At 37.2% G+C, this 17,395-nt stretch overlaps 1 protein-coding gene across 2 annotated transcripts in view; it reads right to left on the bottom strand.

The window, feature by feature from the left end:
* Window positions 1–17,395, bottom strand: part of CA8 (carbonic anhydrase 8) — a 46,870-nt gene that overhangs the window by 2,137 nt on the left and 27,338 nt on the right. For both annotated transcript variants that reach the window (XM_055705306.1, XM_055705304.1), the window contains 3 exons: window positions 16,947–16,995; window positions 14,205–14,317; window positions 7,653–7,825 (listed from right to left, as the gene is read on the bottom strand). In XM_055705306.1, coding sequence (XP_055561281.1) covers window positions 7,691–7,825; window positions 14,205–14,317; window positions 16,947–16,995 — 297 coding nt within the window. In that variant the 3' untranslated portion in view covers window positions 7,653–7,690. The remainder of the gene's footprint in view (window positions 1–7,652; window positions 7,826–14,204; window positions 14,318–16,946; window positions 16,996–17,395) is intronic.

The following is a 17,395-nucleotide window of genomic DNA, read 5'->3' as shown; positions in this document are numbered from 1 at the left end:
ATGTAAGGGTGATTGAGTATCTAATTACTCCTTAATTGAATGCACATTTTGTACATTTTTCACTACTTCAAGCTTAATGCTTTTGGTCCAAAAATCAAAGTCAGTGAAATTAAGTTGAACTGGGACTTGCGCAGCTATTGTATTAATGGATTACTTTTGGAAAGGAGCCTAATTATATGAGCCAGTCTGAAGTTTTCAGTTGGGTTTGTTACAGAAATACTTAACATATTGTCTGGTAAGACTGATTGTATATACTGTTAGTGTTGTTATTCATGTTTACCCTTTGTTCTTGTTTAAGAGTAATTTTTCTACCACGGTAAATTAATAGCACTGTTCCCTAATATATGTGGTCAAGTAACACTATCAAGTTAAAGGTTTAAGTAGATATGAAGATACCTGCTTCTCTTACTCTTCTGAAAAGTTTTTGGAAATGCAATATTTGAGCTACAATTGTACAAATGGGCATGTGTATTATAATCAGAAAATTGTCTAGATGTCTTGCTTGTTGTTTATAGATTATATTTCTGCCTCTGAAATTTCCTTTGCTTGGGTTGAGTCCTACATATATTAGAGTCCCATTGCTTCTGGTGGAGTCCTCTACAGATCAGACAACCGTCACCAAAGAAAAGCTTTCAGGATCAGTGCCATGAAGTGTAAATACCTGGGAAATCTGAGAGCTATTATCACAATACCCAAGGTTTAAAAAAAAGAAATATTAACAAGATCAATCACATTTCATAAATCATCCTCAGAATGTAAAAAAAATCATTATGTTTCCAAAAATACCTATTTCTAATTCTTTCATATGGTAGTTTTATGTACTTAGATTCCTCACAGAGAATAAATTTTCTTGGACAAAACTGGAATAAATGCAGGACTGTAACTTTATCCCAGAAACATGAAGCAGCCGCAGGAGCAAAGACAGGGCGCAGCTGACATATTTTTAAGAACCAAAAGTCCCAATGTTCCCATAGTAATAGACAGAGCACACTTCAAAAAGAAGATATAAGAAAATGTCAGTGAAAAGGATTATTTTTTAAAGTCCTCCAAACATGTTGAGAAAATGCAAATAAATGGACTATAGAGAAATTAAATAGGACGGCCATGATAATATGCCTTTCCATTTGATAAGGAGAAAATAAGATTCCTCATTGTAGCAGCCTTAGGTCAAGATCACTACACAAGATCAAAAACTTTCTTCTGCTACTTAAAAGTAGTCAATCTGCCTTCTGGAAAGCTTTTCCACCTCTCTTGTCTTACCATATTCCTTACCATTATCATCTCACATAATGTCTCTGTATTTTTCCTTACAGAAGCATCTTGCCTTCTCCTCTCTAACACTAGGATAAACCACAAAGTTTAACAGTTAAAAAAAAAATAAATCAAAGAACATGGGTGGCAAAACTAGTTTAACACTGACTACACATTACCATTATCCTACACCTTCCTAAAAACAGCACCTGAAAGTATGGTCAGGCATAGATTCCAAATGTCTCAGAAAAGAGAACTGACTATCTTCTGAATCCTTATCTTCCCTGAAACACTTTCCATTCCTTCCATGAAAAGGCCACCATTTATTGAGTCTACATCTAGTTCTGTGGGCATTTAACAACATCTAGCTAACTAAAGTGTACCTTTGTTTCTCTTGAGCTCTAGGGATGCATAAAAATCTTTGAGAAAATTACAGTAAGTTTTGATTTGTAACACTGCTTTGTCATAAACTGTAGTGTTAGTCATAAAATGTAGTTAACAAATGTCACTACTGGTATTCTCTATCTTGAGTGACAATTACCAGTTGCAAAAACATTTTCAGTAACCCAAAACAGTTCTGTTTTTTATTTTCAAAACATTGCTATCTGCTTAGCAAGAGTCTGTTTGCATAGTTTCATTGCATTGTTTTCATCCATATGAAATAACTAGAATCACAAATTCCAGTAAGAATTCCAATTAGCTACTCACTAATTTGAACCCTCAGCAGTGGGAAAACAAGTTAGGCTGACATGACAGCATTCACTTACAATCTCAGTGCATGCCTCATTCCATGCTATTACAATGAAACAGTGGGAGGCAACCTGAAAAGGTACCATCTTTCAGCCACTCCTGATGCTCTTGGTCTCCTGAATGCTCCAGAAGTTTTGGTATGTTTTCAGTAGGTCTCCAATTATGGTGTGTGGCTCACAAGCCAAAGGTGTTTGGCTGTCTGTCCTACGGTCACACATTCAAATACAAGCACATTCTCAAGTATTCTGAAGTGGCAGCAGAGTGTTGGGCACTTTACATAAGCTCTTAAAAAACAGGAGAACAATACTCAGTTTTGTTGATAATGTGAAGTTGAGTTTCTTTCAAAGATTAAAACTTAACAGTTAAACCAACCACCTTATAAGCACAAACCCAGAACACATGGAGACAAACAATGACTGATGAAAAATCACTTCCTAAGAAGTAATATAAATACTCATATTTCATCAAATCTAGGAAATCAGTGTTTGCATTTCTAAAGAACTAGTGTTGATAAACTTTGTGTTGGCTTTTTTTAAAAACAGGAAAAAGAGAATGGTCATAGTAGCCTAATGATGCATGGCTGCTGAAAGCTCACTCCAGCTCCGGAATCTACACAACAGGAATGGATAAAATTCCCAAGTGCTGGAACTTCTGCAGAGCAACTTCTTTGTGAACTTTAGGAACTACAAAGGCTACCAGTAAACTGAGAATAGGGAGACATATTGATCGTACCGTAAACCTCCATTCAAATGCCAAGTTCACTGAGATCTGCTTAGGCAAAGAAATACAGACCATAGCATGTGCCTCTCCTATCTCTGTTTCTCAAAGACAAGGCCGAGTTCCATAGCTCACACTGTATTTGAATGTCCCTTCATATTCTATAATCTAGTTACCATACAGTGTGCAATGCCACAAAGAGGGGAGTCCACCACTACCTGTTTAGCACTAGCTCATTCCCACAGGCAACACTCATCCCCCGTTCAATGTCCTGTGGAAAAGGCAGCATAGTTTTGCTGCCACAAGAGCAGCTCGGCAGCTTCAAACGCAAGTTACGTGTGTGCTATCCACTCACTAAACACACCAGATGCAGTCAATACACTGCCCTCTCTCCTTACTGTGAAACTAACGCTGTGCTCAGACCTTTCAATGTCATGCAGACAGTCTCTGCAGTATCAGGCATACAGCCTCTGTTCCTCCCACCGTATATTACTCCTTCCTGTCCTTCAGGCCTAGCACAACCTTGATATTTTGTCTTCTTTTTTTTTTCCCCTCTAATCTTGAAACTACAAGTAGAAAAATGGTAATTACATCAAGAATGGGTTTTAATCCCAATTAATTTTTGCTATCATAATTTACAGGACATTGGATAAACTTGCAGCTGCTTACAATCTAAGGTCTACCAAATGTGTATGTGAATGTGTACATGCATTTATGTATATAAAAATCAATGCTTTTTCAGGAGTTTCTGAACGAGTCACACAAAAAATGTTCAAGAGAACTGGAGTAATGTATATAGGTACATGGAGTAGGTATAAGCCATCATCACACTTGGAGGACAATTCTTTATTTATGGATACAAAATAAATTGTGTCTGGGATATGCACTTCGGAGACAACACACTGGCAATCAAATTCTTTAGTTTATTAATTATGCCCAAGTGTAAAGTAAATTAAAGTTTATCACTTTCAAAAGAAAATACTCTTTCATTATTATTTTAGCAAGTTATTTTTTAGAACTACCTCTTACTGCCTTCTATTAAAAGAATCTTATTGATTTCAATAATTTTTCTACCAGGCATTTATTTGACCTTCTCTTATTAAATGGGAGCAATGCTGTTTAACTATCCTATGCATGGAATCATGCTTATACACCCTGATTTATAAAGAGATGAAGATGTGTCGACATGCCATACTGAACTCAGTATCATCAGTTCAAGGTGATACTCAAGTGTTTGAAATCAGACATCCTGCTCATTCACAGATTAGGCTGTTCCACTGATGTAATAGAGGAGAAAGGCATGTCTATCAATTCAGTTACATGTAAAGCAACAAGGATTAAAAAGAGGGTAATAAATCCATTGGAAACCACAAATTATGCTGTCTTCAGTGAAGAATACATGACTGAAAAAAAGTACTTATCCATTAGGTAAGGTGGCAAGCCCCAGAATAAAATAACCTGCTGGAATACTCCCAATTCACATGTTTAAAAACAAGTCAGGGCTCAAATTTCCAAAAATCTAGCTTTTCATAAAGTGGAAGATTTAAGATTTTTATTATTTGATTTCTGAGTGGTAGCATTTATTGTCCCCCCTTGTGAAGCTTTGCTTCATATAACAATATGACTTAAAAATCTTTTCCCAAGATCACTTGAGATTGTCAAGAAATAGCCTGATGCCCATAGTAAGGGCTCTCAGTCAAGTATGAAGTATCAAAAAAAAAAAATAGTGGTAACACTGAGGAAGTTACAATGTTATCCTTTCTCTGTTTTCTTTCAGAAAAGGATCTGGAGTCCTGGTAAACAAAAAGTTGAACATGAGTCGGTAATGACCCCACTTATACAAGGGTGGCCAACAGCCTCCTGGGCTGCACTAGGACAGGAGTTCCAGCAGCCTTGGCAGAGGGCCATTGTGTCAGAAAAGTCCACCTGTGTGTTTGTAATTGTAATATTCAAGACATACCAGAACTTTAAAAGAAAAGGTAATCTCTTTGAAAGGAAAAAACGCTCCCTCTTGGATCACTATGTAGATGCCACCCTGCAAACTATTACCTTCCCATTTGCTACTGAGCCTTCATAGCAATATTCAGCTGATGGTAACAGTCCCAGCTTAAGGACCATTACCCATTCCTATGAATGAGGGAAGGTGTCGTTTCTGAGGATGTCTGAGATCTGTATGAGGAGCTACTGTTCCTAAACACCTTCCTCCTGGAAAGAATCGTGTGAGGAAATCAGTACAAAGTAGGTAAGACTGTTTTCCTCCCATTCTGCCTCTTTGCATAGAAGAAAGGTGGTCAAAGCCACACAATTTCTTTTTACACTTCATTTTTCCAGCTCCCCAAAGACAAACTCAACAACAAGAATATATTGTGAACCTTTGATTGTTTCAGTGCTATTTGGACTGATGCATCCAAAACTTAAAAGAAGACCTGGCCAAATGACTTTCTGATAAATAATTCAATCTGGTGTAGAGCCAAGTGCCATTTCTTCTTGGGCTACACAATGCCAGGAGTCACAGTTCCCTTCTCAGTGCTTGAGAGTCCATAATTAGCATAGCCCTACAGTGAGGACCATCATTTTACATTAAAAATGCCATCATTTGGGAATTAAAACTGCAGATTATTTTGTGAAGCATGCCCAAGATAAATCTTATTATTTAAAACAAATCTTTATAAGTATTGACAAAAGTAATAAAATTTCAAACATGAAAGCAAAAGGGAAATTTTTACATTTCAATTCCAGCATTGTAAAGGAAACTCTTTCATGCTTAAAATTCAAACTCAGTGTGTCAAGTAATTTCACTGTTACAGACTCGAATTACCTGCACTGGCCTGAGGGCAATATTCACTCTCTGAGAAAAATCGTACTTTAATATTGCTATGATTTTCCCAAGTAATTTTTATGCAGAAGCCAGGATGAATTTGAAACATCCATTTCAAGATTAAAGTGACGACATTTGGTGACTGCAGAGAACCATGTAATTGAGAACTGGGCTCAGGGATGTGCCCAAAATTAAATAAGGGGTAAGAAAACAATTTTAATAAAAGGAATAATGTTTTGCTTTCTTTTCTTAATTTCTGGGATGCAGATATTAAATAGGGTTATAAAATACAAATAAATCCTTAACTTCAAAAAAAAACCTGAATGCTTATGCTATATGGAAAGACCATTAAATTGTTGGCCACTGTCTCAGCCCATTTAATAATTTGTGTCATGTGCAGGAGGAAAGATAATCTTCCCACTCAGTTTTAATGGATCCATTTTTGGAAGCACTGAATTATCAATCTCTTTTATGGGTTATCTGCTGCCTGATCATTTGTTAACTTGATATGAAGTTGGGGGATGGACTCACAGCATGCTCTGAAGAGGTTTAACCACAACAGAGCCTGATATGAACTAAGGAGTTCCATCATTGGCCTAGACAGGGCAAGAATTTTACATACAAATAAATGTCCTTTCCCAAAAATGTTTAGCAAAAACTTTCAGCAGCATGCTTCCAGGTGAAACTCTGGATGAACTGGTTCTCCTGTGAACATATGGGTTTGAAGAAATGTGCAGAGAGAAAACCTGAAGCTTTTATATAATGGATTCTACCAGTAAAATAGGGTAATGGGAGTACCCAAGGTTGTTATTATTTAAATAAAGTTTATTGTAAGACAGTAGATGAAAAATGCTACGATATTAAAAAGTAGTAGGACTTACTAAACAAGGCAAGTGAACAGATTCATTCTTTTCTTGAAGATTTCCCAGATTAGCTGTCTTACTATTTCTGACAAGGTGGAGCCACCTCATCACAAAATCAGCCATAAATGTAGATGTCTTGACTCACTATTTTCAAGGTAACTAGTTGTCTTAAAATCATAGAATCATTTAGGTTGGATTAAGACCTTTAAGTTCAGCTCCCACTGTTAGCCTAGCACTGCCAATTCTTCCACTAAACCATCTCCCTAAGTATCACATCTACATGTCTTTTAAATACCTCTGGGGAAGGTGATTCAACCACCTTCCTGGGCTTTAACTCTCATTACCAGGTTTTTTCATTCCAGTAAAACATTGATTCACTAAGTATAATGAGATTTAAAAGTAACTGTTGAGTATTGAGGGAATTTATCTTGTAACTGATAGGGGCTAGGGGAACATGACATAGCAGGTTTTAATAACTGAAGCTGGGATAATGCAGGTTCACATGTGTATTAGCTCTTAAGCACTGAATCCAATGACATCCTTAAATTCTTGCTCTGTGAGCCAATGAAGGCTGAAAACATCACTGAGGACAAGAAGCAGCAACTATTTCAATGAATGAAATATGAAAAATTAGCCATGACAGAAGTTAATTAGTTTCCTCTTGTATCTGCACTGGTTTTGCCCGAGATTCAGTCTTGCTGGGAACGAACAGCATTGTAAAGCAGGGAGAAAGGATCCAAAAAAAAAAAGATCAACAGGCCTGCTTTGAGAATTATAGGCCTCCTTCCAGAACTACTACCCTTTTTTTTAACAGATAACACTATAAAGATTCAGCAATGACTGGTGTTCTAAAAACATGGAAAGAAATCAACCAGTGAAGAAAATCTACCATGTAGCCTAGACATACTGTGCTGTTTCTCACTGCATTAGCTGAAATTTAAAGCTGTAAGTAATTGTGCAAGATCCACTGCCTACTGACACCAATACGAATATTTCAATTCAGTAAATCGTATATTAGATTCCAGCCAGTAAAGAACCTAATAGTAACCAAACTATTCCAGCCACTAAAGAACCAATAGTAACCAAACTATTTTACTACAGGATAAAATAAAACAGTAATGTCAAAATTCACAATTGTTGATACTATACAATAACATTAGCTGAAATGAACTCAATGAGTTTTCTCCTTTAACAAAAACTCCCCTATGAAAATTATTTCAATATTTTGAATTTTCTGCTAAGCTTTTACTTACTTGAATAAAGGATTATTTTTGCTGTTCTTCCTCTTCTGCTACTGAAATGCAGCCCTGATGATTCTATCGCTAAGTGGCTGAGTTGGTCTGAAGTTATCTCCTAGGATTCCATCACAGCCCTCTAAAAGTTCAGCACCTTTAACATGTGTCCTCAGTCTACGAAACTCCTCTATCTGAAAGGCAGAAAAACAGACATGAAGAAGCTGAGACACATACTTCTCTATGGAGTTATGATCAAAATCAGCCTTGTCCAGCCACTTCTGCAGCTTTGAAACTTGAGACTGTCAGGTATCATATACTAAGGTCAATATATATCATTAATAATGTTTCCAAATAGCTGTCAGCACTGTCAAAGCATTTAACATATAGAAAAATGTAAGAACTTTTATGCACATGGTTTGGCAAACAACCTTTGCTTTTTCGTAACTTCTTTTTGGATCTGTAACCTTCTTAGCCATTGCAGATTAAACCCTATGAATCACCTTTACAGTTGTGACATGAGAGTAATCACTCTGGTCTTCAAAGAAGTGCATTTCAGGAATAACTTGGTCGACAATAAATTATTTTGACTTTCATCCAGTGATTTATTTATTGCCTAAAATTTTTGCTTCATTTAAATAGAAATTATTTTCTAAACCAGGAGAATTCTGAACAGACTCAGCTTTAGAGGAAGTCTGTCGACATTTTATATGGAAAAATATGGTTTTTTCCAATCAAAACAAAATACCGCTTCAGAAGTTCTGTAGATGTAGGTGCTAAGTATACTTAGAAAACCGAATACAGTCAAAAATTAACACAAAACATTTAAATTAGTCCAAAACAAATGTATTTCTGGTTTATAGACTCTTTTTCAATTTTTTCTAAATCTAATCTGGTCTAGGGAAGAATGTGAGCCGCTTCCATCTCCATTCCTGGTATCAGCATCAAGCTCTGAGCGACAAAAAAACTAAGAAAATCAATGCATATCTCTGCAATATTACATCTTATCACTCAACAATGCCATTTTTAAGAGTCTGGTATTTAAAATAAGTAGTTACAACTACTGAAAAAATTGTGTTTGCTTTTGCTTTGGCATATTGACAAGCTACCTTAGCTGAATACAGCAAACCTACTAGAAGGCTGATCCCCTAGCCTGAGCCTTTGTACTTGTGCTGACCCTCTGATGCCTCACTACCCAGTTCAGCTGTAACATGAAACTGAAGCTACACAGAAAGCAAAACGGACCCTTAAGTATTTAATCATTTTATCATCCAAGAGATTATAGAGTTAATTTCTTCATGAAAAACACCCTATGAAGGATTATAGAGAGAATGCAAGTATGATTGCAGAATTAAAAGAAGTGAGGTACTAAACAGCACGTAATGGCATTTTTATTCTTATACTGCCTGCAGAGAATACTTTCTTACTGCAACCTGGAAGACTACTGCCTTCACTGTTGTTTTCCACTCTACAGCAGAATTGATACAGACTTATTTATTTGATTTAGAGGCTAGCTCTGCTTTGCTTTCTTTTCCTCAAAAAAACTGTGCTTAGAAATCAACACTCAGCTTCTTGCAGCTAAGATATAAGGCAACAGCTTAAGACTCCAAAAATGAAAAGCAGAATGAACTGTAAAGCTCCTTGAAGGTGCTTTTAGAAGAAGAATCCTGTTTTGGAAGATTTTGTTTGTTTAAAGCAAACTGAAAACAAACCCACTACAGGCTTGGAACTGAAAAAGCCTTCAGGAGTCAAGTGCTGGTAAATCACCGAATGGGTTTTGTAAAGGTAGCTTCTTTCACCATCTGCATCAACTCTGTAAAGTCTGAAATAATTGTAGTTTAGGAAGGAGCATTTTACAAGAACATGGGTTTTGTTTGATCTTTTGAGAGACTTCAAACAAACACAGATGAAGGAAAGGGAGAGCAGACTCTCTGCAAAGCTGACATTTGTGAGCTGTCTCCTGCTATAACTACAAATGCTCTGCCCCAATCCCACAGTGAAATCTTTCTCCAGGAGGTACTCCTCTCAAAGCAGCTTCCAGTTTCTGCAGTCAGAAAAGCAGGACTGACCTGATCCCCATGTCTGCTCTTTGCTCTTCAGGGAAGTCAAGAATTGTAGCCCTGCTCCAAGGGGGAATCTCTTCTGAGATCACCAGGCTCCTTTTTTAGTCCTTCATACCATGGTTCAGACCACCATGACAAAGACCCTTTATACACATTGTGGTCTGCTTCACTCTTGAGAAATGCTTCTGTCAGAACAGCACACTAGCTGTGCTGACACTACTTCCCCTATTATATTTCTATGTGATAAGGTAATACTCATCATCTTTCATCTCATACGGAACCACTTACTATCTCTTCCCAACACCTCACAAGTGTGAAGTCTACCATGTGGGACTGCTGAGGAAACAGATATTTCAGTGGCACACAGCTAAGCACCCTTTGAATACTCACATACTTTCAATGGGGATAGCCACTTATAAAAGTTCTTCTCACGCCCAGAAGACACTAAGAATGACCTAGGCCGGCACACACTGAAATTCCAGATCAAATTCTAACCAGTGAAGGGGTAAATCTGCAATGTTATCGGCCACATTTCCACTGAATAAAAGAACCGAGTTTATATTTTGTAGAATTTCGCAAGAATGCTTTTACCACTTCCTTGTACTCAGATCCTGAACACTGCTTTCTTCTGTTTCACTTAAATATTTGCTGAATAGAACACACAAAACAAAGACTTTTGTGTTTTCTACAAACACTTCTTCTATATGAGGCATAGAAGCATTATCCTTCTGCTTGAAAATTTCACAAGCTTCCATGACACCTTCCAAGAACACAGACCTGCTTCCCAGAGAACAGAATACCGTGAACCTCTCAGAGTGCTTTATTTCACAGATGACATAATTTTTGCACAATTCCCACTCCAGCTCCATACGCTAGTTACTATTTCTGTCCTTTAGGAGGTCTTGATTTTGAATGAGGTAGACAAAAGGACTAGAGACCTTGCCATTCAATACAAAACTAGTTAACTATGACAATGAGTATAGCAGAACAACAGCTCCTTGCTGCATCATTGTTTAAAATCCCTGCTCTGAGTGGCCTAGACAATGTACTTGTTGTGGGCTTCAGTGAACCACAAAACACATTATTCACAGATCTCAGTTTTTTTCAAAAGAAAGTAGAGGGAAGCACGAGGAAGTCTTTTTCAATTATTTCCTGCTCTTTGCTGGCCTAATAGGAGGGAGTTTCCTGTTTTCTCCCATTGCATTTCAGCAGTGTATGTGCATGAGTGAGATGTCTCACAAAGCAGTCAACATAGTTCTTTCTGGGCTGTACATTTCAACATAAGACAAGTGTGGATGATAAAAAAAAAAAAACAAACAAACAAACAAAAAAAACACCCACCAAAAGGGGGCAGGAATATGCAAAAAGAGCACTGCAGGGTGCATCTTTCCAGACAAGCTCCTTTCCACAGAGGTCAGTAATAAAACTCCAAGAACCAGATTTGCAAAGCCTTTATTCTCCAGGGGAGAAGAGTCACCTGCACGCTTTATCCAGACTGCACAGAAAGACTCGTGAAGGAACTAGCTCTCTGATGGAATTGAAGCCTCACGTCAAAGAAAATTACTTCCATTGAGGAAAGAGCACTGGACTCCAGGAAAGCACATCCTGGTGCTGCAGTCCTGGCGTGTTCTTTTGCTACTCGTATAACCAACACACTCAGATCCCAGCTGCTTAAGTGAGATGCATATGGAGACGAAATCTCCTCTCACTTAACACTGACTTAGATCAGTAGCAAATCAACTCATCAGTTGAACTTTACTGGCTATAAATGACTTCAGGAGAAACAGAAAAAGGTGTTCTACTTAGAAATGGCCAGCCTGTTACGCCTACGACAAATTAGTTGCTTCTCCATTGTTTCAAAATAAGCAAATCTAAAAATATATAGATGTAACCACAAACTAGAATTGCAATTTTATTCATTTTTCCCCTTATGATTCACAGTTTGTTAATCAATATTGCTATGTTAATTACAGAAAATGAGAACGTGAATAAGCATCTTGTCTCAAATATATTAACTAGCTTCATCAGAGGAAGGCAATAAAACCTATTGTATATCAGACTTGTTGTAACTTATTGTTACTTGTTGACTACTTACTGACACTCAGAAGTTGATTATTTTATGGCCTGAAAAATGAAAATAGAAAGCCTTGAATTTGTCTCTTACAGGCTATAACCACAGATGCTACTAGTTTATCACTTGAAGTTCCATATGCTGTGTTCATTAGTATCCCACAGAAGAAAATTCTGTGAGTTAATGACACATGTTAAAATAATGTATTTAAATCCATCAGAAATGAATTTGCACTGAAATCTACGCTTTAACACTACAAGCAGGCTTAATAAAATTAAATGCCTTTACCAGCCTTCCATGGATGATTCAGAATGGTCTATGCTATACCACATCCTCTTATTTTCCAAAGACAAATCATTTCTCTCCACATTTCTCTCCTTAAACAGAATCTCATAGGCACTCATGCCCACATGCACAAAGAGGCCAGATACTTAATTGCAGCCAAAATGCCAATTACACGTTAAAATCTTGGATGTCTAGGCTATAGCAAAATATTCTGGCACCTCCAAAATCTTATCTGGGGCATTCTGGAAAACTCCCTGCCCTTTTGAGTTCAGAATCTCAGATTCACCATCTCTCATTTACCTCTCCCCGTATTTATTCCCAACTGACACCTGAAAGCAGTATGTGATGCAAGTAAAATAGTTATCCCACCTTGGCAAAAGTCCTTCATGTTCTTCGTAAGTCTTTTATGCACAACCTTGCCTTTAATGCTGCTGCATTCGTAACTACCAGTGAGGACTTTTTTTCTAATTGATGCTGATCTACAACAAGTACCAAGTATCATCCCTGGCCTAAGTCCATTCCAGTCTCTCACTCTGCTGCAGTGCCGCATCTCACCTGCATACTGTGTCAAAGGCAGGGAAAAAGCCCCTCCATGTCCTGTGCATGTCCTTCATCACTGCAATGTTCTTGTTGGATTTGGTTTATACCAATCAAAGTAACGCAGCAACTCAAACCAGCTACCCTTCACCTATAGAAGGCCATGGTGATGAATCACACTCTTATCCCTAGGCACTATGGGTCACATTTTTCCCCAGGCACACTATTCTCTTCCGGAGACTTATCCCTGTCACATCACATTCCAACATCTTGTTTGCTTATGGTAAATGAGTTTTAATGTTAACTAAAGTTGCATTTCTCTGCTTTTTCTTCTTCTTTCATTCACCCTCTCACTGTCTCCCACCGCATACGGATGGCTTTGTACATTGACTGGATTAAAAGGGAATAGACACTATTAAATCTGCAACTAGCACAAAATAACATATCCTACAATGTCTCAGTGTAATAGCTATGGTCTTTATACTGCTGATTAAGTCCTCTTACCTATCTATATCACATCTGGACAATTAGCTGCCAAGTTACAAAATGCACTCTGTCTTTAAAAGTTATTCTGAAACTAATAATGCCAGCAGAGATCTGTTTCCATTTACTCAGCAGTAAGCAGCCATGAGATCTGTCATTTCCTAAGTAAATACCAGATTCATGATGGGATACATTTAAGTTGCAGCTACCATAGAAATAACTTTATTGGGAGTTATTGCTTTTAAAATATGATTAGAACTAGAATTCAGTTTTCATATGAAAAGAAATACTGCCAACTTCAAATTGTTAAAACTGTTCAAATACTGTGCTGGGATTACTAGAAAAATGTTAGATTATTAAAGCTGAAATAATTTAAACCTGAATTTATCACCTTTTATACTTTTTTCCCTTCTGTCTGCACGTGCTTCAGAGCAGGCAATGAAAATTAACACATTCACCTTCAAGGATTCTAGATAGTTTCACTTAAATTAAACCCGTATTCCTCCAGCTGGGTTTTACAGACTGTGGGAGGATACTCATCAGGAGTTTTCATTGTTTTCACAGATTTGCAATGTTTTCCATGGAAACGCTCACATGACTGTTAGATATAATTAAAAAAAAAAAAAAATCACCTTACAATAGATAGCTGTGAAATCAAATTTAAATAGGTAGTTTCTATTTGACATTATAAAATACTTAAAAAAGAGCAAGGTAAGTTAAATATAGTTCAATGCAATCTAGGTAGTCTGTATTATGTTAACATTTTTCATTCTCCAGGACATAGTGTCTCCCTGTGCTTTTTTGTTCCTTTAACATCAAAAAGCAGTGATATTTGAAAGCTTACAATTACAAAGAAATGAATTTCTTTTGCCCATTGACTTCTTTCTTTCTTTTTCTTTCACTTAAATAAAGAATTATTTTAAATGCAGATGATAAACGATAACAAGGTTTTTCATCTCTGACCTTTGCATTGCTTTCAGTGACTCAAAAGGCTTAACCTTTACTTGAAAAGCCATGTACTGATCTAATGGGATCTTCAAGGAGAACAGATATAATGTCCTGATATATGTATTTGCACGCTATAACCTTTAGCTCATAACCATATTCCAAGGTCACTTTAAGCACAGCTGTTACCTGCACTTGGGACACAGTCAAAGGATAACGGAATAATATCCAGGTGACACCTTCACTGCAGGGTGGAATGGTTAGAGAGCCCTCATACACCCAGTAGTCACGCAACAGAGGATCTGAAATGAAAAGGAATGTGGAATTTTAATGGCATTAAGGAAAATAATTGTGGTCTTCAATTAAGACAGCTTATGATAGCCACGGGCTTGCTGATATGATGAAGTTAGTATGCAGTAAGCTAAGGTGTGAATTTATAACCTGCCAAGCACTGGTCACGACTTTCTTATGGGAACATACACGAGCTTCTGGTCATTATATTACAGTAACTTCCCCCTGTAGATGAGTCTTTTAAAGTCGAAAATACCACTTTATAGCTGTGAAAAATAACATATGCACAACTCCTTAAACTAACACAGAAAATAAATAATATGGTGGGAGAGAACTCCTGTTAGTATCAGAAGCTACAAGAGACATCCCATATTGAAGGCAGAGGAGCTGCTGTAATCAAATTTTAACCAACTTTTAGATTTAGGGTACGTCTCAAGGATTAATTTATTTTCATTTTTTAGAAAAATTCATTGAAAACAGCTCAAGCCAAACTCTTCAGTTCTCAATTCTGGTGACGTGTTTTTTGAGATGCACTGGTGCCTCCTAGCTTTGGAAAAGTGGGTTGAATTTCACAGGAGAAAAAAAATCAAAGTTTATTTAAAAGTAAACTTCTTCGTAAGTTTATAAACTAATAGGTTTATGAATAACTGTTAGAATAAACAGTTGTCTCTCAAGAAAATGTACAATGGTTTGTCCAAGCAGAGTTTTTTTAACTCTACATACAACACACTTTATTTTAATTATTTTAATTCCTCAAAGATTCCAGTCACACCACACTTCATAAAGTGAGACTACACAGGGCTTTCATTTACTGCTGTAGGCCATACTCACAAACGACTTCCTGACACAGCTTGAGAAGTACAGAGAGGAAACTGCCTGACTATAAAAGAGGGAACAAGAAACAAACCTAGAGAGGAACTGGAGACAATGAGTGGTTAATCATGGCAGGGAGAACTAGGGGGAAAGTTGTGACTAGCATGACAAGGACAGAATGGGAGACTGGAAACAAGTAAACTTGCTTGGCTGACCTAACCTGTTACTTCTATTTCACTACTAGCTCAGAGGAATATCAGTAGAATTAAATCTTGCTAATAAAGCCTGTGATTGTCAGTGAATGGATTTTGTCTTGTTGGTGTAACTTTCTTTCTCAGTTAGGGAATTACATAGCAAATCCATTGAAAGCAAGTTGCATTATCAAACACTCAAAAGTTAAGAACTGCAAGAATTAATTCAGCCTGTCCTGTGCATGCATGCATTGTGATCCTGTCTTGTTACATGATTATGTATGTCTTTTCTAGAGAACTTCTCATCATTTACTTGCAAAGTAATGATTTCATTTTGAAAAGCATCCAATAACATTTGGATTTCTCAGCACAATGTGTGGCCCTTGGTCTTCTTTTTCCCATGCTATTCAAATCCTTCTTGTTAGGAAGGACCACTTTTTCTCATTTTTTCCTGTTTCTAATGCACTCATTCCTTCAGTGTCAGAGTGCTTCACAGACATGAATTAAGTTCTCCTTCCAGCAACCCAGTGTGGTGAGGAAGGATACATTAACCCCACATTTTAAAGCTGGGGAGCTGAGGCACAGAGAAGTTAAGGTCAAATGCATCTATTCATTTGAGGTGTTTGATACGAGATGCTTAGAACCTGATTTCTCAGAGTGGTTAACTTTCTATAGCACTTAATGCAGTCAGAGCACTGCTCCCATTGACTTCAGTTGGAGGTGTAAGCACTCAGCACTTCTGCAAATCAGACCCCATGATCTCAAGTCGGGCACCTAGAAAATGAGGAACACACAGTTAGAGATGACTTATGAAAATTTTGGGTTTTGTGACTTGATCAGCATCAAACAGGAACTGTGAGGCAGGGGTCCTGTAAAAAATAACTTATGGTCACAAAGTTAAAAGATGTTTAATAATGCATATGCATGAAGGGGCACAGGCGGCCTTAATTCCTGCAATTCCTAATTGTTGAGCACTTGACTTTGCAACCTAAACAATATTCTTTTGATGTAACTAATATAGTTTAATGTAGACCTGGATTACTTTGGAAAATTAGAGCTCTTGCCACTATGAAATGGAATTTAGCTCAGCAGGATTCCTTGCAGAAACATCTGTCTTGCAGAAATGCATTTTTTTAAGTCACATTTTTTTTCAAGACAAGGTAGAGGAAGTGGTTGTTCTTTTAGCTATATGAATTTGAATCTGCCTCCCTTTGTCACTACTCCTATGTATGCTATACATATAACTGTCATTGCATTATGGTATTGTCTTTTGATGCTGCCAAAATGCTACCGTGGTATGTGGGTAACCTTATGCTTCGTATTTTATGCCAAAGTAGAGAAAGGAGTACACACAGCTCCCTCTCTAAGTAGGATGATAAATAATCAAGAAAACTAGCCACAGCGCTGCCAGCAGTGCATGGACCACAGTATCACATCCCACTCACAGGACGAAGGTAAGTTCCAAAGAGACTTCTTCATCCCTACCCCTGTTAGCACCACTAGGTGCAAAAATGCATTAACACCTTACAGGACTCGCTCTCCGGCTTGCAATTAGGCTATGCTTTAGATCAAGATTGTCTCAGCCTCTGCAATTAGCTAGTAATCCACACACACAAAAGAAAGCAAAGGCACCTACCTGGTAATAAAGAGTTGGGATTAAAACAGGGTATTGTTTTGGACTTTCCCTGAAAAAATGAATACAAATCAATCTCATCTCTAGTTTCTTATTAAAATGCTGATGAATGGAGAGGTAAAATACACTGTGTGTTCTTGTAACACTAAGCCTTGAATTTCTGCACAAATCAACCTCATTAATAGCCCCCATTTAATGATCATTGCATTTGTTCTTGCAGCTACACAAACATGTTTTTTTATTGTATTTTATATTTTACTTCTCAGGTTATCTCAGCAATTTGTCAACTTTCTGCCTTTAGTACCTGGGCTCCTTCCAGGTCCCAGCCTTGAAATTCTCTACATGAAATTCACAGGTTCCATACAAAAGGAGTTTGAAAAACAAGGGCCAAAGTGAGCTTTTCCTTGGCTGACATGGATAACAGTTAATAAATAAAGCCAGTTCCACACATT

Source organism: Falco cherrug, chromosome 3, assembly GCF_023634085.1.
Source record: "Falco cherrug isolate bFalChe1 chromosome 3, bFalChe1.pri, whole genome shotgun sequence".
NCBI classification, from domain to species: Eukaryota; Metazoa; Chordata; class Aves; order Falconiformes; family Falconidae; genus Falco; species Falco cherrug.
This window is presented reverse-complemented; position numbering and strand designations above follow the sequence as displayed.